This window comes from Ahaetulla prasina, chromosome 14, assembly GCF_028640845.1.
Source record: "Ahaetulla prasina isolate Xishuangbanna chromosome 14, ASM2864084v1, whole genome shotgun sequence".
Classification (NCBI taxonomy): Eukaryota; Metazoa; Chordata; class Lepidosauria; order Squamata; family Colubridae; genus Ahaetulla; species Ahaetulla prasina.
In genome coordinates this window covers 21,628,556-21,654,785 of record NC_080552.1, presented here as the reverse complement: position 1 = coordinate 21,654,785, position 26,230 = coordinate 21,628,556, and the positions used below count along the sequence as shown (strand labels likewise).

General features: G+C 46.2%; 1 protein-coding gene across 3 annotated transcripts in view; it reads right to left on the bottom strand.

The window, feature by feature from the left end:
• Positions 1-9: 9 nt before the first annotated feature.
• TTYH3 (tweety family member 3) overlaps positions 10-26,230 on the bottom strand; it is a 61,010-nt gene continuing 34,789 nt past the window's right edge. Inside the window, exons 8-14 of one of the 3 annotated variants that reach the window (XM_058156865.1) lie at positions 25,255-25,310; positions 22,390-22,482; positions 22,185-22,277; positions 17,669-17,805; positions 14,668-14,844; positions 13,694-13,769; positions 10-6,629 (exon numbers count right to left, since the gene is read on the bottom strand). In XM_058156865.1, coding sequence (XP_058012848.1) covers positions 6,558-6,629; positions 13,694-13,769; positions 14,668-14,844; positions 17,669-17,805; positions 22,185-22,277; positions 22,390-22,482; positions 25,255-25,310 — 704 coding nt within the window. In that variant the 3' untranslated portion in view covers positions 10-6,557. Of the gene's footprint in view, positions 6,630-10,223; positions 10,581-13,693; positions 13,770-14,667; positions 14,845-17,668; positions 17,806-22,184; positions 22,278-22,389; positions 22,483-25,254; positions 25,311-26,230 lie in introns of those variants that run through there. The other 2 variants (XM_058156867.1, XM_058156864.1) reach the window with 2 other exon arrangements.

Sequence of the window (26,230 nt, the reverse complement as noted above, 5' to 3'; positions counted from 1 at the left end):
TAGCCGAAGCAGAGCCTTTTCAAAGTTGTTTATTTTAAAACATGAAACCCAAGCGGAATAGAAACCACAGGAATTACATTTAGAATCATTTCTGTTGTAATATCTGCAGAACAGAAAGAACACAAACCAGTTAAAAAAAACGAAACAAAAACAGCTACAGTACAAGGTCATAAAATTCAACCAAAAGTCAAAGAAAAGTTTTTAAAAAATAATCGTCATCAGGCTGAAACCCCACCCCCTCCACTTAAACCCCCGTGAAATTTCAAAAATGTTTTTTTTTGGGGGGGGGGGGTTGTCCGGTGGAGAACTTTGAAAGAAGCTAGTCACGTCTAAAGGCTTTAAAAAATTATATTTATATATATTTCATATACATATATTATATATGTATACATAAAAGTAGAATGCTGTATTAACCATTGTGGTTTAAAGCAAAACCCGGTTTGAAAACGCCAGTTCGGAGTTCGACTTGGTAGAATTTGCCACACCTCTCAAATAATAATAATAATAATAATAAAATTGGAGATCGACAGAATTAAAAGTTACAAAATTATCTCCCAGGTTTGATTCTCTAATGAACAGAGGAGAGAATAGAATTGCTAGTTGCCAACCATCTATAGCGCCAAACTCCACCAAGGCTCTGGTGCCTTTCCTAATCACGGGCAGGCAGAAATTCAGAAGGTGAAGCTTGGCCCTGCGTCATAAGAGGTGGCGTTGCCTGCCCAATTTAGCCTGCGTGTTGGATGGGTAATAAACCAGGATTCTTTGTAACTGGGTTTTTAATGGAACTCGCTTGCTCTGGGGGGAGGGGGGGGCAAAGCGGGGGTCATGAAAGACGCAACCACAATATCAGCAACCCTACTAAGAGACTTCAACGCAAAATCGATTGAAGTAGGGGGAAAGAGAATAGAAGAGGCCCAGTTCTTGACCACAGCATCAATATTCCTGGGAATCAGAAGCTCTCGAGGGATCACAGTTCCCAGAATCCCCATCCTACCTCCCTGAAAAGCTGAGTTGATTCAGGGGGACGTTAAGTCCAACCCCCAACTGGATTGGGGAAGCCTGAGAGATGGATCTGGGTTATCAGAGAAGGAGGGGTGAAAACAGGAGGAACGTCCCACCTTGCATAGAGACAAAAGTGTGGTTGTTGAATTCACAAAGCACCAAAGAACTAGCCTGACGCTAGTCCAGCAGCTGCCGCTGTTGGCTGTGGTGGTGATGGTTGTTGCGTTGTTGAAAAGGTAAGAAAACGTTCAGCCCTGCTTACTGAGGTCCGAGGTACGCAACGGCCCTGCTAACATGGGTTCTAAGGTTGGCTTCTGAGTGTGTCGGTGTGTAGATGTGTCTGTTTGGTCCCAGGCGCACCGTTTTCTCCCTCTCAGAAGCTTCTTGAGGTTGGGAGATGGTCTACAGCAGGGGTCTCCAACCTTGGCAACTTTAAGACTTGTGGACTTCAACTCCCAGAATTCCTCAGCCAGGAGTTGAAGTCCACAAGTTTGGAGACAAGTTTGGAGACCCCCCCTGGTCTACAGGGGAAATCTGAAGATTAACTAACAAGGATGTGGTGGTCTCCCACCACTACATATTAGCTGATGGTGAACAGAGGTCCCATCAGTTTCTCAGCACCTGTCCTTGGTCGCCCAGGGAGTCACCTCTCCCAACGAGAACTCATTAGCTACAAGCAGGAGCATCTGCCATAGATTGAACCAAAGCACTTAGTACTTAAGTCCTCTTAACAATGCCTGGTGGTCAAGTTTTCTGCTCCATTTGGAAATGATTTAAGGACTGGAGCTCTTGCCTGCAAGGCATATGCCCTTCCATTGAGCAGTGGACCAGAAGACCTGGCCAACAACCTGCCTTGTTACGTGGAAGATCTGGTTCCAGCTATCCAATATTCCAAGGATCTCAAAGCTTAGCTAGGCATCACCATGACATACTCACAACACCTAGGATCTAGAGATCTAATTGTGGGCCTGTCTAAATTATTTCAGGTCCAAGAGTTTCACTTTTAAAGAAAGCATTTCTCTGAGGAACACACCTCAAAAATGAGCAGAGACCAAGATAAGGTGTTTTTTTTTTTTTGGAGTCCTTGTCTACCTACTTGGCCATCAATTACAAGATGAAGGAGGACAGAAACAGATGGCTGAAGGCTCAATTTTATTTTATTTTTGGCTGAAGGCTTTTTTTTTAACCCAACATGGTCCAACCCAGACCCTTCAAGGACTCTTGAAGACAACAGCTTGGAAGCTGCGGATCCACATTTCTCTATTCTCCCTCATCAGAGACGCCTGAACTGGACTTGTTCACTTTAATTAAGCTTCATACTTCCTGGAGGAAGATGCCCGATTGATGGGGGGGGGGGAAGCAGCCAATAGAGCACCTCCTCTTAGACAACAGCTCAGAAAGGGTGGGGTAAGGACCAAAGCTGCACAACTCCAGCCTTGTTTCATCGCTATGGCTTTTAAAAGACTTTATTTTTGGCCCAGATACGGTTGAACAATTCCCAGAACCTTCACCGCAACAAGCTTTTTGACATGCCCTAAGTCCTAGATCTCGGTTTTTCAAAGAAGAAATGGGCACAGTTGCCTCAAAGCAGACGTACCCAAAAGCGACATGCCTTCTGCCCCAATGGCCTCCATCCACGATCAAAACTGAACTGTGGACCAGACCCATCATTCAACCTTCTTGTTGGCCTTGCTGGCTACACGGATCACATCCCACACTGCATCTTCTGACCTTCCTCTCTGCTCAAGCGGACAATACAAGAGATCACAATCTTGGCCTTCTCAAACACACAAAGGATCCTGAGAGAAACACCAACAGATATTCCCAGCTACTTGACTTCCTAGTTAGTAGATCTTAGGAAGCACCAGCATGCTTTGGGAGAAAATAGAGGTCTTGGGTCCTTATGGGCCACAGATAGACAAGCACAAGAGATCTCCATGGCAAGTGTGCCGAGTTGAGCAGGAACTGAATTTAACACACCTGTGCAAAAACGCACCCATTTTCTGTGACGCTCCAGAAATTTTGCCCTCAGTAAAATCGTTCCAAGTTTAAGCCAGGTTTAAGCTACTCATTCCTCTTCCTTCCAGTTAAAAGCTGGCCACACCTGAGGTATTTAATTCACACATACCTATCAGATTTGCTTTTTTGTTGTTTTTTGTTTTTAATCGAGGCTAGTTGAGAAGAAACTAACCTTCAAGTCTACATGGATGAATATCGATATATATTTTTTTTTCACCTTAAAACCTTTTCTCGTCTTTTAAGAAGCCAAAGAAAATTCAAAACCAAGTGAGCTAATATTATACAGACAGGATACGAAACACGACACGTTTTTCTTGTTTTTGGACAGCACACACAAAAATAAATTCACAGCCAAGTCTTGATTCGATTTTTTTTAAAAAAAACAAACAAAAAACAAAAACCCCAAAACAATTACAATGCAGTCTTCAACGTTGGACGGGAAAAGTCCATCCCCATGCTATGTACATGTCAGATTGTGGAGAAATTCCTCATGAGCTCCAGGTAGTTCCTTGGTTTCCTTTAAGATTGTTTTCAAGAAAGGGCATTTGCCACGGGAAAAACCAATCCCCCTGGCAATGGCTCTCGGGAAGGGAAGGAAGGAAGAGTTTTAGGGCTCCGCTTTTCCACTCCAACCTCTTGTCCCCCTACTTCAGGTTCTGGCCAAGCGGTCTTAGCGACCCGCCACTCAATGTCTCCTGAATTTCTTCGGCCCAAAAGTCCACAGGGATGGTTCCTCCCCCCTGCCCCTGACCGACCGAATGGCCGGAAAAGTCTACAGCGCCATCCTGAGAGTTCTTAACTTGGAAAAAAACAAAACCCAAAGAGAGAGAAAGCTAAGACAACAGAAAATAAACGACTTCGTGGGGGTTTCGCCTACTGTGCCAAAGAAGCTGGTGCAGAAGCCCTGATGAAGACACCGAGCCAGCCGAAGGTCAACACTCTTTGCCAGCCAAGAATTGAGGGAGGACGGGGAGGACAGGGGGAAACTTGGGATAAGCTGGTTTGGAAGGAGAGGACAGCCAGCGGTGAACAGCCCTTAGCAGTCGAAATGGTCGCCACGGATGCTTGGCACGAAGGAGAAGTCGGGGAAAGTAACCCCGGCTTCTCTTGGAAGGCAAACAAGTGACCATGCAACACACTCACATTTTTTGAAAAGAGAGCCATCCAGGCAAGCCTCACCAGAGCTGCACGTGCTCTCGGCGTCCCCAGCAATCCATATTTACACGGGTGGGCGCGGGGAGTGCGTAGAACGCAACCATAGTTTTGAGTTTGAGATGATTCTGTAATCTCGGTTAGTTGAAAAGCTGGGCCGAGTTCAAAGTCCCTGGAGAAGATTCACCCTGCGCCAAACTCCCGACCAAGATCCGACAGCTTGGTCTTCTCCACCAGGTTGTCTTCTACTTGTTGGAAAATGCGGACGACAACTCCAATTCGTGCAGGATACCCCCAAGCTTTTTCAGGAGAAAGTCAGCTTCTATAGTGGTTATTATTACAAGGTTAAGTTGCTGGTCCCTTCCTTAAAGATGATCATGCTCAAGTTTTTCTTCTTCCTAAAGAAGACTGAGCAGGGCGGGGCTGTCTTCCTGCTCTCCACAAACTGAGCTACCAAGAACGTTCTTCTGAAGATCTATGATCACCTGCACAATTTTGTTTTTAAGGGCACGCTTCAAAAGGTGGTCTGTGAAGGAATGTATTTATTTTTTGGGGGGAGGTTTCGTTTTTGTACAAATACCTTCCTGGTTGGAAGTAGGTCCAGTTCCTGTCCCAATGCCACTGGGCGATGAGCTCTGTGTGATCGGCACCTAGAGCTCAGATTGCAAAGCTGAGGAGGCTCCCTGCACTTACACACAAATAATGGCTTACGTGACCCTGATGTTTTAAAAAAGACCTAACAGTGGTTTTGTATCTCCTCATTCTGCCGCAAGCTGCATCTAAGGATTTCAGAGCCTTCGGACGTTCTAAGTTTTCAAAGCAAGCAAGCAATTATGGCGGAGAGGTGTGTATGTGTATGTGTGTGTGTGTGTGTGGACATCTCTCAAGAGCGAAAGCAAGCAAAACTTCCTCTCAAGCGTGCAAAACTTGAAAAGGAAACCGCCGCGCTTTCAAAATGAGAAGACCCAAGAGATCAATAAAAATAGGGTGCAACTATTCAATATCCTAATCATCTCACACAGCGGGAGCACCGGTAGGTGTCCTGCAGCAATTGTTCTTCCTCCCAATTTGCTGCTCATCTTTACTGTCAACACGTTAAGAAGCAACTGATCTCCAGATGGCCTTCAAATTAAGGTGAGAGTCTATCTGGAGACTCCCTTCCACTCCTGAACTTCAAGTGTCTGTCTTCCCATAACAGTAATTTTATCTTTGCTTCCTGATTTAAGGATACAGGATCAGGGACAACCCTACTTTCTCCATCTAACGTCAACAGGGATTCATCTGTCCTAACTCCCCAAAGAGGCCCAAATGATAAGCATGGAGAAGTCTAACCTAGGAGGACACCTTGGGAGGACCTTCTAACCTTGGGAAAAAGCTTAGTTTTGCTGGTATCTCCTTGACGTGTCAAATCCTTTCCCCAAAATTTGATATTTCACAGCCTTCCCACCTACAGCGCTCCTTAAATATTTTCCTGGAATATTTTGGCACCGAAAGAGTGGCTGTTTCCAGTTTGATGACTTCGGCTCAAGAGATGTTTGGTGGGAGCTGGTAGGAAGTACAGATACAAAGGAGGAAGGCAGACAGAGCACAAACAGTGTGTGCTCATATAAGGCTGTGTTTGTATGTGTGTGCAGACCAAGCACATACATCCAACCACATGAGAGCTGGTGCAGGAAGCCTTCTCCCTTCTCTCCAGGACTTTCAGCCCAGATAATAAAACGGAGGAGTAAACTTGCAGTAGAGGTATCCGAGAATCGCAAAGGGTTAAATTAGCAGACCACATTGTAATAGGGAAGGGACCAAGGACTTGCGAAGATCCCAGGTTGGAGATCCACCAATGCTGGCAGGAGAACCGAGGATGCCTCTACGGCAGCTCCAAGGAGGAGAATCTGGAGGAGAAGCTGAGAGGTATCTGAGCTTCATGGCAGAGCGGACATTAAAGATGGCTTTCGTTTCAAGCGTGCCACGTCAACAGCACCACGATCCAGGTTTAAGTCATCTGGTTCATCCAATCGTTTCTGGTGGGTTAGACCGAAGCCTTAGGGAGGAGATGGTCAACTTGACCATTTCCGGGCATCAAAAGCATATTCCCTGTACAGCGAAGGAACACAGAGGACCAGCAGGTCTTCAGCACGTGGACATGAGCATGAGGAGGTCTGTTTCCCCCTCTCTGTAGAGAGAGAACTGCGAGGGAACAATAAGCTTCTACGGAGGTGTCTTCACATGGACATGGGCCAGGTCAAGCTGGGGAAGAAGCAGCAGGAAATGCAACTGAGCTGGATCCTGGACTCGGGAAGAAAAGCAGGATAGAACTGTGAAGACAGCAGAGGCTTGCAATGTCGGCCCATTTCGTTCCATTTTTCACTTTCCAGGTGTCCTCGTTTTCAGTGCACGCTTCCAGAATCCGGCTGAGGCTGGTTGGTGGCGAGGTATTTGGCTCTCATGCTGGAGGTGTACTAGAGGAAGAACAGAAACCAAGAGAAGAAAACAAGAAGATTATCAACTCACAGCCATGTGTCAAGAGCTACTTCAGAATCACAAGCGTTGAAAAGGGACCTTGGAGATCTTCTAGTTCAACCCCCAAACAGGAGACCCCCCTAGACCAGGGGTCTGCAAACTTGGCTCTTTTAAGACTTGTGGACTTCAACTCCCAGGTTCCTCAGCCAGCTTTGCTGGCTGAGGAACTCTGGGAGTTGAAGTCCACAAGTCTTAAAAGAGCCAAGTTTGCAGACCCTTGCCCTAGACCATTTCAGACCGACGGAATCTCCAGCATCTTCTCAAAAACAAAACAAAACCCTCCAGTGATGGAACACCTACGACTTCTGAAGGCAAAACGTTCCCCTGGTGAATTGTTCTCATAGTCGGGAAAGGTCTCCTTACTTCAGATACCGTGAGGGTCTGATGGACCTTTCGAGAACTTAAGATTTAGCACGGAGTTACAAATTAAGGAGCTGACACTCAACCGGAGATCACAAAACCCAAGAAAACAGAGCTTTGCGGATGTGCTAAAGAGCAGCGATGAAGGGTTTTGTGGGCAGAAACTGATAACACCCCACTCCAAAAGTTCAAAGAAACCCAGGGCAGAAAAAAATAATATCATCCTACAGATTTCAGTTCCACAGAGAAGAGAACACAGCCTTAAAAATAGAGTCCATTTTAGCAGGCAGACAGATAATCCTCGACCTGAGTTATGATGGACTTCCCCAGAGCTCCTTACGACCCATTTCCAGTGTTTCTGATGGCTGTAAACACACACAAACACAACCCGTGGTGATGGGATCACATTTGAGTGCTTGGCAACTGGCTCACGTTTATGGACATCTGCAGCATCCTAAATCACCTGGCCTTGATTTGTGATATTTCCCACCCACCCCCGCTTCTGATGTTTACTTCCAGATTCCAGGAAAAAAACACACCATCCTGTTCTATTCCTTTTGCAAAAATGTATCACGAATTTGAAAGAAAAGGGCAGGACAACCCTGTCAGAGGTGGGCTGCTGGGGGTTCGGGAGAACCTCTAAGATTCTGTGCAGTTTGGAGAACACCTGCTCCTGGCTGCCCCACCCCCTCCCAGGAGTCCCCACAGGACCCGTTTTGGATGCAGGTAAGTACAGGGCGTGCACGGAGCCTCCAGGAGGTCAAACAACAGGCCTACTGGAAGTTCAAGAAGGCCGGAAATGGGCCCAGAGGACCTCCAGAGCCTGGGGTGGCCATTTTCGCCCGCCCAGAGGCTCAAGGAAAGCCTCCGGAGCTTGGGGAGAGCAAAAAAGCCCACCTACCCACCATGGTGCAGAAGGCCGACTAGGCCACGCCCACCATGGCCACGTCCATCCAGCAACCAGGGCAGAGAACCCCTTGCTAAAATTTTTGAAGCCCAACCCTGATCCCCATGTCGGTTTCATCACTCCGATGAAATTTCTGGGTTCTACAGACACCTCTGGCCATCTCTACCCCTTTAGTTTTTTGTGTGATTTAGTCCCGAGGGTGACCCTGTATCATCACCATGTTCTGGAGCCACCTCTGGTGTGTCCTTCCACTGAAAGTCACACTGGCCATCTGGACCTCTCAATGCCAAATATAACTCGTCTTGGCTTCCCTGCTTTTTCTCAAGACGAGTCGGCATTTGCAGGAGGAGCCAACACAGAAGGTGGAGAACATCTGCTGACACTTCAGGCCCTAGCAAGAAACGTTTTGGTCTTAAGGCTACATTCTGCCCCTGTCAAGTTTCTTCCAGAAAAAAAAAAAAAAAAGATGTCTGAAATACAAGACTTGTAATACAGAACATTGAGAAAGGAACGAGAATGCAGTGAACCAAACAGCCACGACGGGACCCTGGCATTCCTGCCCCATGGTTGAGTGGACCAAGCGAGGCAGAAATAGAGACCATCCCAGGAGTAGAAAGGAGGAAACCCTTTGGAAGATCGCAGGCAAGCATGCACCCAATAACATACGCAGTTCCTCCTCATGCGGTTGTTGGCCCATGCACCCCAAAGCAAAGCATGTTGCCTCTTGGACAATTCACGCTAGAGCAAGGTTTTGCCAAGGTGGGAAAACCCAAACTCTAGAGATTCTCAACGGCATATGATGAAGCAAGAAGCCAGGATGGAGAAACGGGGCAAATGGCAAACAAGCAAGAAGCCAGGATGGAAAAACCAGGCAAATGGCAGCAGAGATAAGGTAGGTGTGTCTGTCCTTGGGAAGTGAGGGCGGGGGTGTTTGTGTCCTGAACGCTTCGCAAAAGTTAGGATAAATCTCTTCTCTCAAGAGTTCTCTAGATGTTCATCAGTTCGGAGATATTTTTGCACCAGTCTGATTTAATCAGATTTGAGCAACAGGTAGCAAGCTGGCCTTTGCTGGTTGAAGGCTACCGTTTTCTGGAAGGGTTCTGGAGGTTTCTCGCTGCGGGAATCCTGAACTCATCTGGATTGACTATGTCTAACTCATCTGAAGGTCTACGTCTAACTCTTGGTGGAATACCCCAGGATCTGTGTGTATCGAGGGGATATGACTAGCTGTCTTGTGGAGGTCAGCAGGAGACCAAGGATAATGAACAATGCATGGTCTTCTCAGCCACCAGGGACCTGTGTCCTATCATCAGTGGTGGAGCTTGGAGGATTTAGCAAGCTGTTGGTAGCTCCCATATTCAAGGTTTATTTCTACCTTATGGAAGGTAGATGGAGCTAAGAGGTAGCACCCACCTGGGAGATATGGAATTGGTCAGCTTCGTGAACAAAACCAGGATAGAATTAGAATTAGACAAATAACCATTATCTGTTCCACATTAGAACTAGGGGGAAGAACCCCTTAGCTCCTATTCTTAGATAAATAAGCTTAACTTTGCCACTAGATTAGCTAGTTTCTTTCAAGGAGGGTGTAACCTGCACCAGATTAAACTCTTATCCCGGTTTAAGCTAGGGTTGAAATTCAAAATGACAAACAACGATATCTCGTTGTTGCTTCTGAAGCTGGTTCGCCCGCAGCCAAATCAGGTGGGCAAGAAAAAAAAAAGGCTGTTTTGAAGCTATGAAAAACTCTGCTTGAAAATGGAAGGGAGGTGATTTCAAAATCCAGCTGTCTGAATCTTAAAGCCTTCTGGGTTTGAAAATTTGTCAGGAGACACCTCTGTTAGCAGTTTCACAGCAACCTCTCTGGGGTATAGTTGACAGTGGTTGGTTTTGACCTCTGCACACCGCCCAGGATCTCTCTTACGAGATGGGCAGCTACAGACACGACTTAAATCACCCAATCAACGTTTTTTTTTTTTAAATAAAAATAAAAATACATAGAACACTTTGACACGAAGGGAAAGAGATTGGGAGAGAGACAAATAAGGGTTTGGCGAGAGAGGTTAGCTACGTATGTTTCAGGTGAGCTCAGCTAGCTAAAACTCCACGGAGGGGAGTTCCACGGAGGAGATGCAATAAACCAATCCAGTTTCAGATCCTTGGTGGGTCTCCAACTTGAAGTTCCCAGAAGAGCCAAAGAGAGAAGGGTCCTTTCTCGATTGCAAAACTCCCTGGAGGGGTGTGGGGAGGGGACTGGGTGGGGACTGGAGGCTCTGATTCTCAACAGCTACAAGGATTGCAGGGAGTTTTGCCATGAAAAGCTGGGAGAGGTCCCTCCACGACGGAGGAGGAGCAGGGTGTAGAGACCCTGGCGGGGAGAAAGACGGGGGGGAGGGGAAGTGCAGGGAGAGGAGGAGACGTGGAGTCTCGGGCAGGTGACCTGAAGGAAGTCAGTGCAGGATAGCAGGATCGGGTGGGTGAGTGGACGTTCAGCGAGAAGGACCCTTGTTTTTCAGTACCTGTTCCGTTTTTGCGGGCGCTGCTACCAGTACGTCCGAACACTGTCCGAGGGCTTAAGCTGCCAGCTCATATGGCTGCTACTGTCCATGGCAGCCAAATACAACTGTGATGATGCAGGAAAAGAGAGAGAGAAAAAGAGAGAAGAGTGCAGCCTCAACGTGCATGAAAAAACCCACAAGTGCAAGCATGTGACCAGTTGTGGCAGGGATGTCAATGATTTGGGGGGAGGGGACGGGTCATCCTTGGAGAACAGGCCTCGGAGCCAGGAAGGGGAGGAAAACGAAAGAAGGGATGACTCGGGGGACCAAAAAAAAAAACGAGAGAGAGAGAGAGAGAGACAAACGATGAAGAAGACAACTCTTGCCCTACTGGAGAAGCGGACTTGGTATTCCACAAGTCGGGTCCCAAAAGGAACAAAATCTCGAGGAGCGCTACTCTATTCTGCTTTGGTTCAGAACCCTCTTAACGGTATGACCTCGTGACTTGGATTTGGGTCCAATTCTGCATGCACGCTTCTCTGGGTTTTTTTTTTGAGCAGCCTTAGCCAACTCTGATCTCATCAGAGAAGCTTGGTGGGACACGGTTTGGCCAAGTCACCCGTTGGTACTCTTGACAAAGCTACTTTCCACAAAGCCTACTACGAAAGGAGACTCCGGTCCCATTTAGATAGTGTCTACCTTTTTGCATACCACCTCCGAGTACGGTGGCTCAATGGCTAAGGCGCTGAGCTTGTCAATCGGAAGGTTGGCAGTTCAGCGGCGGTTCAAATCCCTAGTGCCGCATAACAGGGTGAGCTCCTGTGACTTGTCCCAGCTTCTGCCAACCTAGCAGTTCGAAAGCACATAAAAAATGCAAGTAGAAAAAATCGGGGCCACGTTTGGTGGGAAGGGAACAGCGTTCGGTGCGCCCTTGGCGTTGAGTCATGCCGGCCACATGACCACGGAGACGTCTTCGGACAGCGCTGGCTCTTCGGCTTTGACACGGAGATGAGCAGTGCCCCCTAGAGTCGGGACTCTACATACATATATGCAAGGGGAACCTTTAGCTTTACCTGTGTGCTACAGAAGAACACTTCCGTTTTTCATAAGCAGTGGGTGTCCTCTTCCTCTCAACCTCCAAAGCATGGACCACCCAAAGTCCTAAGATAAAAACTCAAAACGTGCTGGTGCTTCTATCTTGGTGGCAGTGCCTGTCTTCTTATACGTTGAGGTAGGGCACCAAACGTATCTCTACATCCCAGGTCCTGAACTAATTGTTCCCATTGTATCAACTTGAAGCTCCTTTCTCTTTTGAAGACCAGATCTCTTATCCTTCCAGATAGAATAGAATAGAATAACAAGAGAAGGGACCTTGGAGGTCTTCTAGTCTGGGGGTCTCCAACCTTGGTGACTTTAAGACTTGTGGACTTCAACTCCCAGAATTTTTGAGTTGAAGTCCACAAATCTTAACGTTGCCAAGGTTGAAGACCCCTATTCTAGTGCAACCTCCTGCTTAGGCAGGAAACCCCTCCACCACTTCAGACAAATGGGTTATCCAACATCTTCTTAAAAAACACAACACTGGCTAGAGATGTCTTGAAGGCCAAATGGCTTCTTTCCAATCTTCTGAAAGTTAGGATTTTTTTTTTTTATTTTGCCAAAGGAGAAGGGTAGAAAACAAAACCTCTACCACTATGTTCTTCCCAGTAACGTAAAGTAAAGATACTTTAATAGGTTGTATTGAAGGTGTCCAAACACCTGCAGCAGTAGGTTGCATCATCACTAACACCATATGCATAATCAGAAGAATAAACCTTCCCCCCCACACACACACAAAAAAAGAATTTGCTCTAAAAAAGCTAGCAGCTTGAATCTTTCCGAAATCAAAACATTTCAGAATGACTGCAACGTATTTCTAATTATGGCCTGAACGGATGGTCCAAGCATCTGTTTTTCCTTACCAAGACTAAAATCTCTTCTACGAGACCCAGCCATTTTTTTTTCCCTTAAAAAAAGACTGTTGGTTTGTGGGTTTTTTTTGTTGTTCTTTTAATATACTGAAGGCATAAAACATAACCGATCCCCCTTTGAAGATATTCCATTGCTGGCAGAAGACCGTTGTACCGAGACCGCCAGTACAAAGACTAGAATAAATCGAGATATAAGATCGCAACTCAGGAAATTAAAGAAAATAAATAAATAGGGGCCGGGATAGCTCAGGCTGCAGAGAAGCCTGTTATTAGAACACAGAGCCTGCAATTACTGCAGGTTCGAGCCCGGCCCAAGGTTGACTCAGCCTTCCATCCTTTATAAGGTAGGTAAAATGAGGACCCAGATTGTTGGGGGGGCAATAAGTTGACTTTGTAAAAAATATACAAATAGAATGAGACTATTGCCCTATACATTGTAAGCCACCCTGAGTCTTCGGAGAAGGGCGGGATATAAATGTAAACAAAAAAAAAAAAAAACTCAGGGTGGTTGTTTTTTTTTTTTTTAAATAATAGCTTCTTGTTCAAAGAGAATCTTCCATAAAATTCATAAGTTTTCTTTCTGGAAATCAGATTCTTTCCCACCCCAAAGAAGGAAATTATGAATATTAAAAAACCCAAGATGAACTCAAATAGAGAAGGGAACACACTGCTGTCTTTCCTTCAAGGCTGAATTTGATGTCACCATAAAGCCCCGTGGCCAAACATTACCGGCTCTTGTTCAGGATACCTTCTGCAGAATTTTTGCTCGTGGTCCACAACTCGACGAAGGCCCCATCGTCACAATCATGTAATGTTTTCCGGGTGTGTTTTGCAGGGGAGTGAATATCAGCCTGCCCGCCACAAGACAGGGTTCCATACCGTGTTTCCCCAAAAATAATAACCCTGTCTTGGCCTTATTTTCGGGGAGGTCTTATTATTTTAGGGCACGTGAAGGAAGATGGGGCTACTCCTGCCATCTTACCTGATTTCCATCTCTGCATTTAAATATTTTCGGGGAGGGCTTATTTTTTTGGGGGGGAGGCTTATTTTAGCACATGCGCTCAAAAGCCCGATTGGGCTTATTATCAGGGGGTGTCTTATTTTCGGGGAAACAGGGTACTTAATGAGGAGAAGTGGGCAGGCGTGTCTCTTGGATGGATTTGTGAATCGGGAGGGAGAAGACCCCCCCCCGCCCCCGCAGCTCTTTGTCCAGATCTTCAGAACAGATGGTGATTTTTAACCTTTCAAAAAGGAAGACCAGAACTTACAGAAGGAGGCGGAGATTCCCGGCCAATCAGAGGAGTGTTCTCGCAACGGGGGTTCTGGAAATTGGCGTTCTGCGTCCTGGGAGGAAAAGAATCAAGATTGAGAACTTGGAGATGTGGTGCTTATTCAAGATCTCAAGGAAGAGTCCTTGGAAAAGGTGTTGCCTCTCCTCTTGGAAACTGGGGGATTTGGGGAGTTGAAGTCCACATACCCGTATTTTTCAGAGTATAAGATGCTCCGGACTATAAGACGCGCTGGAGGAAAACGAGGGGAAAAAAGTCTGCCTCTGCCTCCTAGCAATTTGCCTCCTTGCAGCAAACAGCCCGTTTCAGCTTCAGCACAGCCTGATTAGCACAAGCAGCTGATAGTCGGTTGGATCGGCCTCCCAAAGATCAGCTGTTTCAGGCTGCAGGGATTGCCATAGCCTATTGCTGCCTCCGTGTGACCCATTTTCTGGGTGGGTGGGGACAGCGGGTGGATGGGGCTACATTCAGTGTATTAGACACACCCAAATTTTCACTCTCTTTTATGGGGGGGGGTGCTTCTTATACTTCGAAAAATACAGTATCTTAAGGTTGCTGAAATCGAAAAGGATTGCTTTAAACTCACCGAGTATCCACTGATGCTCTTGTCATACTTTCTGGAGTCAGTGGATGGTGGCAACCACGAAATGGGTTGCTTTGATTCTGATGATCCTCAGGGCAGGAAACAACTCAGAATGTCTTAGCTCAGGGATGTCCAACCTTGGCAACTTTTAAGACCTGTGGACTTCAACTCCCAGAATTCCCCAGCCAGCATGAAGTCCACAGGTCTTACAACGTGTCAAGGTTGGGCACCCATGATCTAGATCTGGATGGAATCTGGGTTTTTCAATTCGGTTCACTGTTCTGTCTGATGTATTGTAGGTCAACTCCAGCTAGATGCAAATTTCTAAGGCTGAGACCTCAACTGCAACCCCCCAAATGCTTCCACTCACATGTACTCAGTGACGGGCGCATTGCTGACGGTATGTGCAGCTGCCGGGATGCTGGTTTCGCTGCCGTAGCTGCTCCCACAACTGTAGAGACTCGGCATATGGACTCGGTACAAGTTGTCGTGAGTTTGCCGGTTCCCTTGAGCTGTGGATTCTTCCTCTCCATCGTCTTCGGTGCTCCTGGTGGAGAAGAAATGGAGAAAAAGGCCCTGACAGTGAGAACAATGAATTAGTGGAACAGCTTTGCCTTCAGAAGTTGTGGGTTGCTCCTCCATCACTGGAGCCTTTTAAGAAGAGATCGGACAACTACTTGTCTGAAGTGGTATTGGGTCCCTTGCTTGAACAAGGGTTGGACTAGAAGACCTCCAAGGTCCCTTCCAACTCTGTTACTCTGTTAATTAACCAATGGAACGGAAGTCGCCTCCAAAAGTTGTGGGTTGCTCCAACGCTGGTGGTTTTTAAGAAGAGATTGGACAACATTCCGGGCCTCCGAACCTTTCGTCGCGAGCTTAAAACTCACTTATTTATTTGCGCAGGACTGGGTTAGTTTTTTAAATTTATGGGTTTTTAATGGGTTTTTTATTATTTATCCTAAATTTTTAATCTCGGCCAATTGAATAAGTTTTTTAATTGTATTTTAATTGTATTTATATTGTAATATTATTGTGTATTTTTATCTGGCTGTGAACTGCCCTGAGTCCTTTGGGAGAAGGGCGGTATAGAAATTTAAATAATAAATAAAATAAAATAAATAAATAAACAATTAGTCTGAAATGGTAGAGGGTTTCCTGCCTGAGCAGGGGATTAGACTAGATGACCTCCAAGGTCCCTTCCAACTCTGGTATTCTGTTAATCTGAGATGCTTTCATTAAGCTGTGCTTTGACATAGCAATATCACCAGCAATAACTAGTGATCTAAATAACACTTATATACCGCTTTCCAGCCCTCTCTAAGCAGTTCACAGTCAGCCTTTTGCCCCCAACAATTTGGGTCCTCATTTTACTGGGACCACAGAAGGATGGAAGGCTGAGTCACCCTTGACCCAGTTAGGATCGAACTCCTCACACTGGGCAGAGTCATTCTGTTACTCTGTTAATTAACCAATGGAGCGCAAGTTGCCTCCAGAAGTAGTTGTTGTTGTTATTGTTATTGTATTATTATTATTATTATTATTATTATTATTATTATTATTATTATTATTATTATTATTATTATTATTATTATTATTATTTCGATTTCTATACCGTCCTTCTCCCAAAGGACTCAGGGCGGTTTACAGTCAAAGTAAAATCAATTAATACAAAAGAAAATTTAGAGTTGAGTTGTTCGCAACACTGGAAGTTTTTAAGAAGAGATTGGACAACTATGGGTCTCAAAGGGTAGAGGGTTTTCCTGCCTGGGGCAGGGGGTTGGACTAGAAGGCCTCCAAGGTCCCTTCCCGCTCTGTTATTCTTTTTCTGTTAATTTTGTTTTTCCTGTTATTCAAGGAACATTTTTTTTTTTAAAAAGAAGAAGATTCTGGACCGAGGCTCGTTTGCAGCCGACGCCACAAGGGGGCAGTCTACAGTTGCTGTAGAAGGCAAATTGTGAGTCAAGGATGACACATCTACCACAAACTGGCAATCAGAGTCTTCACATTTGGCAGCCGCAGAAAGTGGAGGCGGACTCTGGGACGGGAGGATTGTCGATCCAAAGCATCAAGATGGCAGCTGCGACTGTACGAATGAAGTCTGGAGCCTTTTAAAACACACACACAGACTCTTCCCTGCTCCGGAGAAGAAGAATTTTTTTTTTTTTTACAAAAAAAGTTGTGGGTGTAACACAACCATCTCGGCCACCCTTAGGAGTCGTTCATGCCTCCTTAACCTTTGCCATTTCTATTGGAGTGTCCTTTTTTTTTTTTTTTTTTTTTGCAGCCTGCAGGGATCAGGAAAGGAATGCCCTAAATATATCATCCATAGTAGGAGAGTGGTGCGGTGGTGGCCTAGAGGTGGAGCTCTCGCCTCACAACCAGGAGGCTGTGAGTTCGATCCTAGGTAGAGGCAGATATTTCTCTCTCTGGGCACGATATATAATATAATATAACAACAGAGTTGGAAGGGACCTTGGAGGCCTTCTAGCCCAACCCGCTGCTCAGGCAGGAAACCCTACACCACTTCAGACAAATGGCTATCCAAAATCTTCTTAAAACTATCCAGTGTTGGAGTATTCACAACTTCTGGAGGCAAGTTGTTCCACTGATTAATTGTTCTCACTGTCAGGAAATTTCTCCTTAGTTCTAGGTTGCTTCTCTCCTTGATCAGTTTCCACCCGTTGCTTCTTGTCCTGCCTTCAGGTGCTTTGGAGAATAGTTTGACTCCCTCTTCTTTGTGGCAGCCCCTGAGATATTGGAACATTGCTATCATGTCTCCCCTAGTCCTTCTTTTCATTAAACTAGACATACCCAGTTCCTGCAACCGTTCTTCGTATGTTTGAGCCTCCAGTCCCCTAATCCTCTTTGTTGCTCTTCTCTGCACTCTTTCTAGAGTCTCAACATCTTTTTTACATCGTGGCGACCAAAACTGGATGCAGTATTCCAAGTGTGGCCTTACCAAGGTATTATAAAGTGGCACTAACACTTCACGTGATCTTGATTCGATCCCTCTGTTTATGCAGCCCAGAACTGTGTTGGCTTTTTTAGCAGCTGCTGCACACGGCTGGCTCATATGTAAATGGTTGTCCACTAGGACTCCAAGTGCTGAAGAATATCTGCTGAACAAAACTCCGCACTGGCGACGGGAAGGGCATCTGGCCATTAAAACGCTCTGCTAGCTCCATTCAGTTGCCCAGACTCCACCCGGGAAGAGATTATGGGGTCGTTAAATGATGATGATAATGATCAGTAAATGGATTAAATCTATAAAACCAGCATTCACAAATCATTGCTAACATGGGACACTGCCTCTCTCTCTCTCTCTCTCTCACACACACACACACACAAACTTTTATTTTTTGCACACCTACCTCTTCTGCTGCCAAGTGTGCGGGACGCTACACACAATGGAACTGAACATCAGGGCCGTCACAAAGGAGAACAGGACCAGATAGATGAGTCCTTCTACACCGTCGTAACAGAAGCCGGTCAGAGCTTGGACATAATCCTAAAAGGAGATATAAATACATTACAGGGAGTCCTCGAATTACAATGGTTCACTTAGTGACTGTTCAAAGCCACAACCGCACCGTGAAAAGTGACTTGTGACCAGTTTTTCACACTTACGACCGTTGCTGCCTTGAAATTTGGACTCATATTTATGACGGTTGCCGTGTCCAGGGGTCACGCGACCCCCTTTTGCGACCTTCTGACAAGCAAAGTCCAACGGGAAATCCGGATTCACTTAACAACCGTGTCACTAATTGAACAACCGCAGTGATTCACTTACTGTAACAACCGTGGCAGGAAAGGGGGCAAAATTCACTGAACCGACGTCTTGCTTAGCAACGAAAAAACATTGGGCTGTCTTGCAGTCGTAAGTCGAGGACTACCTGCATTTCAAGATTTGGGTTTCCGAACCACCTGATGCCTCCTTGAAACACGGTTACAACCCCTTAAATTGGGATCAGAATTTCTGCCGGTAAGCAAGACAGTTGTTAAAGAGGTCGCGCTCCATTTTACAATGTCTTTTTCTCACGGGGATTGAGAAGTTATTAAGCGAATCACGTTTCGTTTGCGGTTTCTCCGATTGGCTTGTTGGTGGAAGCAACAAGTGGCGGGGGGTGGGGGTGAGCTGCAATTGTTGTGAATACACACCAGTTGCAAGCATCCAAGTGTTGACCACGTGAACATGGGGATGCAGCAATGGTCGTAAGTCCGAGGACAGGTTGTTAAGTCACTTTTTTAAATATATAGCTTATTTATACATTTTCAATTAACATGCTTAAGTGCTTTGTGAACAGTGTATTGTCCAGATCAATTGCTTACAAAATAATGTTTTCCCAGCTCCTAATTTCTACTTCTATTATATCCAACCATTTATAAAACAAACCCCATATTTGAAAATATTCTGTTATCTTCCTTCTCTTTGATCTTTAACGTCAGTCTAGCCCAGTGATGGCGAACCTATGACACGCATGCCCAAAGTTGCACACGGAGCCATGTCGCCTGGCGCACGCGGCGTCGCCCGTTCCTCTTCCAGGTTTCTGGCACGCAACCATGTGCTGGCTTTTGTGTGTGCGGCAGTGGCAGAAACTGGAAGAGGCGCTCTTCCGTTTTCCAGCATGAGTATGTCAGCTGATCGGTGTGTTCGCGTGCGCAGCAGTAACCGGGAGACTTGCACACTCAGGAAACAGGAGTTCATTTTCCGGCATGCACATGCCCCTTGGGCAGCTCCTCCTCTTCCTGGTTCCGGCCCAGACGAGGGCATGAGCTTTTGGCACTTGGAGCCAGGCACGCACTCCTGATCTATCCATTTCTGCGCAATCTATTTTTTTTTTTTTTTTTATATTCAAAAAGTTTTTATTAGTCAAAAAAGGTTTATACAAATACATTTCAGGTATGGTAAATTTTCATTTTTCTTATCTAAAATAAGAATTTTACTCAAATTTTTTAACACATACAACAGCCATATGGCAAGCAGGTGACACGAAGTAGCTAAGTTTACAAATTTTAAATACGTAATAAAGAAGAGTCAAGAATAAACAGAATATCGTACAAAGGAGAGTAAGGAAAACCAACACAATCCCAAATATCTTTATCACTTCCTAGTTTTAGATCTCAGAACTCTGGGTTCAGCCTGACCCAACTCCAGGGCCGCAACAGCGGCAGCCGCTCTCCCATGATCTATAACCTCCCTTCTTCAATTCCTGGGTCATCTGATTCCAGGAGGGCTTAGAGTTCCTCCACATAGGCCGTAGCCTCCGCAATTGTACTGATTTTTTCGTAATGCCCTCCCGGAAAATCATCAATCCTCTGGCATCAGCCATCTGAAGCCCACTCCTTCTGGTACAATTTGCTTGACAAAAAATAATATTTCTTTCTTTTTTCACGTACCTGTCTGGGAATCTGCCTCAGAATGGCTATCTCCCTGCCCCTGTAAATCAGTGCCCCACTCCTATGTTTTCTAAGAATTTCATCTCTCGTCTCTCTTCTCACAAATTTGACATGAACCTCTCTAGGAACTGCATGCGTATGCATATTGCGAATTAACTCTATAAACTCGATCCACATCCCAATTCATGAAATCAACACCTCTCCCAAGAAATTCTCCCAACAATTTAGTCACAACATCTCTCAAGTCTTCTTGGTCCACTTCTTCCAAATTTTGAAACCTAAGGAAATAAGACATTTTATCCATCTGTAGTCCAAGCACAGCATTGCCTGTCGCCTCTCTTTTCTGCACTGCCCGCATCTCGCCTCCAAACCTTCCACTTTCTGCTTGTTTTCTGCTGAAACTTGTTGAGTATCCTTTAAATCCTTTTGGATAGTCACAATTTCTGCTCTTATTTCATCCAATTTCTTGTCCATATTAGATAACTTTTCCAAAATTCTCTCCATCTCTCCAGCAGTTGGTCTCTGACCTTTTGCCATTAAGGAAAAAAAATACAAAATCCTCAGGCAGGCACAGTATCCTTGTAATTTCCTCCGGATCCACCAGGGGGCACTCACAGGAGCAACGAGTCCAGAGTACAGTTAGTCAACCAGGAAGCCGAAGGGAAGTGATGTCATCAAAATTCTCATAGTGAAGGCGGAAGCTGGACGCCACCACTGTTCCCCAGAAGGAGGGGGGGCCTCAAACCTTCCCTCCTAAATTTCTCCATCACCTCTTCTCTCCAGAGCTCCACAAAACCGGTAATCTTCTTATTTTAAGTTCTCCTCTCTCCAGAATAACTCGTGCTCCTTCCAACCGCAGGGGAGAAAAAACCCCCCCGCACTCCGGAGCAGTCCACTCACGTTTACCGATATTCCCTTCCCTTCTCCTCCTCAATTCTTCTCCGTGCCCTGTTCACCACCAGGCTGCTGCAGTTATAAATCCAATGCCCCGGTGTCACCGGGCACAGCGGCCCAGGCGACGACCAAAATAATGGCCGCGGCCTGTGGCCTCCGAACCCCGCCAAGCCTAGGACGCGCCAGCATCGGTCCCCACAGTCCTGTATGTCGGCTGGGAGACCCCTGGCGAGCCGTCCGTGCGGCAGGTGTCCTTTTCGGAACACCTGGCCCCTGAGGGCCTCGGCGGCGGCCGGATTCGGGCGCTGGAGGCAGGAGAAGCCTTCCAGACGTCCGTTGCCGCTGGATACCAATCTATTTTTTTTTAATTGCATCTCCTTCTCTCGGTGTTTCCTCATTTTTCCAACACTGTGCAAAGGCAATTCTTTAGCTGCCGTCTAAAACGTGCAATATTAAATAAAAATTTCCCTTTTTATGATATTTTTCCGGTACTATCCCTAACAAAAATACTTCTGGCTTATCATCGATATGCAGCTTTAACATTATTATTTTTTTTCTAACCACGTATATATTTGCAGGTTGTTAAGCCACTTTTCTTCCGTAGCTTCAGAACGGCCGCTAAACCGAACGATGGTTAAGTCGAGGGCTGTCCGTACACACAAAGCGGTTGTGTTGTGGTTGTGTAGCCACTTCTGGTCCCTTTGAAGGGCTTGCTTCGTTTCTCCTGCAAATCTTGTGCGTCAAGAGGAGCTGTTGCATGGCAACGAGGAGGTTAAAACCGCATCTCTGATCCCATTCTTGGTTTTCCTCCCGGGCAACCTCTCCATAACAACATCAGATCTTAAGAGGACTTCTGTCAGAACAGAACATGCCCAAGGCATCCCGAGCATCAACATCGTTACCTTCAAGACTTGAAACGAAGACGTGTGTTGGAAGGCTACATGGTCCTCTTGCTTCTTGACAGCTTCCTCTTCTGATTCTGCTGCAGAGAGGCCTTCTCCCCAAGGACGATGAGAAAGGAAAACCAAGCTGGCTGACGGGGGAGGTTTTTTGAAGGCCACCAGACTCCGTGTACTAGGAGATAAGGCTGACCACAGAACGGGTTTCAGTTCCTCTGTTGAATGAGGGATGTTCAGAAGAGGAGGAACCAGCTGGCGTCCTTCCATGAGGTACGTGCTGGGTGATCGTGGTTCGAGGCTTTATTATTATTATTATTTTTTCATAAAAACAGAACCGTAAATGGCCTCGGTTGACCTTCTCCAATCAACATGCTCTTCTGCACCCATTTATTGATGTCCTTCAAACACAGCTCTGTAGCCCAGCCGTGTCCACATTAGTGTCTCTCAACCTCGGTAACTGTAAGTTTGGTGGACTTCAACTCCCAGAATTCCCCAGCCAGCTTGGCTGGCTGGGGAATTCTGGGAGTTGAAGTCCACCCATCTTAAAACTCGATGGGTGGAAGTTGGGAGTGGAAGTCCACCCATCGTAAAACTCGATGGGTGGAAGTTGGGAGTTGAAGTCCACCCATCGTATAAAAGTTGTTGAGGTTGAGAAGACACCTCAACCTCACATTCGCCATCCTTCCGACAGACTCACCAAATGAAGACTCCGACAGTCAACCAAAGCGGTCAAATGTTGCAGGTTGACCTCCGTGGAGTTCAGCACTTCTTGGATTCGAATCAGGTGCTCCTGTGAGTTTGAGAGGACAGGAGGAAGTTTAGCATCGCTGGCTGGCTTTTTGATGACGGAAGAAAAATGGAATATGGAATGCCACCCTTTCGAAGGCTGGATCCAGTGTTACCTTAGAGGTAGGATATTCCTTAACAGCCAACTTCAACAGCTCCAGGACATCATCCTGCATTTCTACCAGAGCTTTGTGGCTCCCTGACAGCTTCTGTTCCAACACAGAAATATCATTTGAGTCTTTCAAGTCGAATCCGGCTAGCCTGTGTAGTCCTTGGTGTTCAGTGAGCTTGCTGGCTTTCTTGCAGATGTTTCATGACCCAACGAGGTAACATCATCAGCGCTAGAACTTCACCCCTACTCCCTTCTAGCGCTGATGATGTTACCTTGTTGGGTCATGAAATGTTTGCAAGAAAACAGTTGAATTCAGAGAGCACCAAGGACTCATAGTTCTCCTCCTCCTCCACTCTGCAAACCCACTCGCTTCTAGCACTGATGATGTTCCCTAGTTGGGTCATGAAACATCTGCAAGAAAACCACCAAGCTCAGAAAGCACCAAGGACCACACAGTCCTCTTCCTCCCCTCCTCCTCCTTCTCTTCACCTCCTATCCTTTTCCTCCTCCCCTCTTTCTCTTCCTCCCCTTCTTCTCTCCTCTCCTCCTTTTTTTCCTCCTCCTCCCCCTTTCTCTTCCACTTCTCTTTCTCCTTCTCCATCCACAAACCCACTCCTTTCAAGCACTGATGATGTTCCCTAGTTGGGTCATGAAATATCTGCAAGAAAACCACCAAGCTCAGAAAGCACCAAGGACCACACAGTCCTCTTCCTCCCCTCCTCCTCCTTCCCTTCGCCTCCTATCCTTTTCCTCCTCCCCTCTTTCTCTTCCTCCCCTTCTCCTCTCCTCTCCTCCTTTTTTTCCTCCTCCTCCTCCTCCTCCCCCTTTCTCTTCCACTTCTCTTTCTCCTTCTCCATCCACAAACCCACTCCTTTCAAGCACTGATGATGTTCCCTAGCTGGGCCATGAAATGTCTGCAAGAAAACCACCAAGCTCGGAGAAGCACCAAAGACACCCCCCAGCCCGGCATGTCAACCTTGAGCTTCAAATATTCCCTCCTACCGGTTCCAGCTAACCTGCATGCCCTGGGGTGCGTTTTAATGGCTGTTCTCCTAAAATTCTTGAAACATCAGCTACCACGTATCGTTAACCGTTCAAGAAAACATCGAGTTTTGCAAGTTAGACCCATCAGACCCAAAATACAGCCAAGAGAACATGGGTTCAAAATTCTCCTTTGGTAACAAAGCATGACCCAGTCCCTCTAACCGGCCTCTAGAGAATGCAACCCAGCCAAACATCCTTCCTTGAATGAAAGCTCAAATCAGTCCTTAGAAATTGCTTTTATTCTTCCTGTTTACCTCCCTCTTAGGTCTTTCATTCAACAAAAAGATTGGGAGGGTTTTGAGAAGAGCAAAAGAGGTTGTTGTTTTTTACGGTGTCCTGCCAAGGAAGACAGCTGCCCGACCACCTCAAAAGCTTCAACTTAATTAGCAGACCCCCTTCCCTTGCCTCTCCTTTTATCTCATCATCCCGGTATGGCATTTCCTTTGACAGCCAAGCCTTCTGCTACCCATCACTTTCATTCCAGCTGGCAGGATATTCCTTTTGATAAGATTAAGAAAACCTGCTCTGGCATTTAGGAGAACGTGGCCTTCTGCGAAGGCTTCTGGTGATGAAAAGCTGTGGTGGCGCGGTGGTGAGAATGCAGAATTGCAGGCTAATTCTGCCGACTGCCAGCAGTTCAATCCTGACTGGTGCAAGACTCAGCCTTCCCTCTTTCTGAGGTAGGTAAAATGAGGACCCAGATTGTTGGGGGCAAGAGGCTGACTTTGTAAACAGCTTAGAGAGGGCTGTAAAGCACCATGAAGCGGTATATAAGTCTAAGTGCTATTGTGAGGGAGGGAGGGAGGGAGGGTCATGTTGGCACAGTGGTTAGAATGCAGAATTACAGGCTAATTCTGCTGGTTGTCAGCAGTTCGATCCTGACATGGTTGATTCATCCTTCCCTCCTTCTGAGGTCGGTAAAATGAGGACCCAGATTGTTGAGGGCAAGAGGCTGACTCTGAAAACAGCTTCACAGTGCTTTACAGCCGTTTCTACCCGTATATAAGTGCTATCGTGAGGGAGGGAAGGAAGGAAGGAAGGAAGGGCCATAGTGGAGCAGTGGTTAGAATGCAGAATTACAGGCTATCTCTGCCCACTGCCAAGAGTTCAATCCTGACTGGCTCAAAGTCGACTCAGGCTTCCATCCTTCTGAGGTGTTAAATGAGGACCCATATTGTTAGGGGCAAAAGGCTGACTCTGTAAACCGCTTAGGGAGGGCTGTAAAAGCATTGTGAAGCGGTATATAACTCTAAGTGTTCTTGCTAGTGATATTAATATGTCAAAGCACAGCTTAATCAAAGCATCTCAGATTAACAGAATACCAGAGTTGGAAGGGACCTCGGAGGTCTTCTAATCCAACCCCCTGCTCAGGCAGGAAGCCCTACTCCACTTCAGACAAATGGTTATCCAATCTCTTCTTAAAAACTTCCAGTGTTGGAGCATTCACAACTTCTAGGAGGCAGGTAGTTCCACTGATGAATTGTTCTAACTGTCAGGAAATTTCTCCTTAGTTCTAAATTGATTAGTTTCCATCCGTTGCTTCTTGTCCTGCCTTCAGGTGCTTTGGAGAATAGCTTGACTCCCTCTTCTTTGTGGCAACCCCTGAAATATTGGAAGACTGCTATCAGGTCTCCCCTAGTCCTTCTTTTCATTCAACTAGACATACCCAGTTCCTGCAATTGTTCATCCTATGTTTTAGTCTCCAGCCCCCTCATCATCTTGGCTGCTCTTCTCTGCACTTTTTCTAGAGTCTCCACATCCTTTTTATGTCGTGATGACCAAAATTGGATGGAATATGCCAAGCGTGCAACGTGAAGACACTCACCTGCTGAAATGGATTGGGGTAGCCAGCACCACAGACCAGGTAATAGTTCAAAGTATCTATCAGAAAGATCAACAGAGAACCATCCATCAAGGCTTGTAGGTAACCTGGTTACATTATGCTACTCTTGAGGAAGCAAATGAGTTTTGTTACGGACAACCTGCAACAGAATACATTCGAAAACTGCATTTCAAACGCTTCCCACGTATTTTACCAGGGAATGTGGATAAGGCAGGCATGAAAAGTCAGAGCCTTCCTAACCATACCGACACACTCCAAATCCATTGGTGAAGTCCATTTTGCTCCCCGAATTCATGGGGAGCTAACCCTAACCCTAAGTGGGTTTGCCCCCCCCCATAGGATTTTCCCATGTATCGTATTTTTCGGACTACAAGATGCAGCTGATTATAAGACACACCTAAATTTAGAAAAGGAAATCAACAAAAAAAAATTTTTGGCCTCTGCGTGCCCCATTTTCGGGCCTTTTCCAGCCCATTTTCTAGGCTTTTTTTTGGCCCATTTTTGAGGCTTTTTCCGGCCAGTTTTTGAGGCTTTTTTTGGCCCATTTTTTGGGCTTTTTTCAGGCCATATTTTGGGAAAAAATTGCCAAAAAAGCCTGAAAACCAGGCCAAAAAAAGCCTCAAAAATGGGCAAAAAAATAAAAATAAAAATTAAGGCTCTCCTCCATCCATCTCCTTTTCTCTCTCCTCCTGCCTCACCTTCTCCCTTTCCTTCTCCTCATTCTCCACCATTCCTCCTCTTTCTCCCTCTCTTCCACCATCTCCTTTTCCCTCTCCTCTTCCTCCTCCACCATCTCCTTTTCTCTCTCCTCCTGCCTCTCCTTCTCCCTTTCCTTCTCCTCCTTCTCCACCATTCCACCTCTTTCTCCCTCTCTTCCACCATCTCCTTTTCCCTCTCCTTCTCCCTTTCATTCCCCTCCTCCTCCTCCTCCACCATTTCTTCTCCCTCTCCCCCCCTC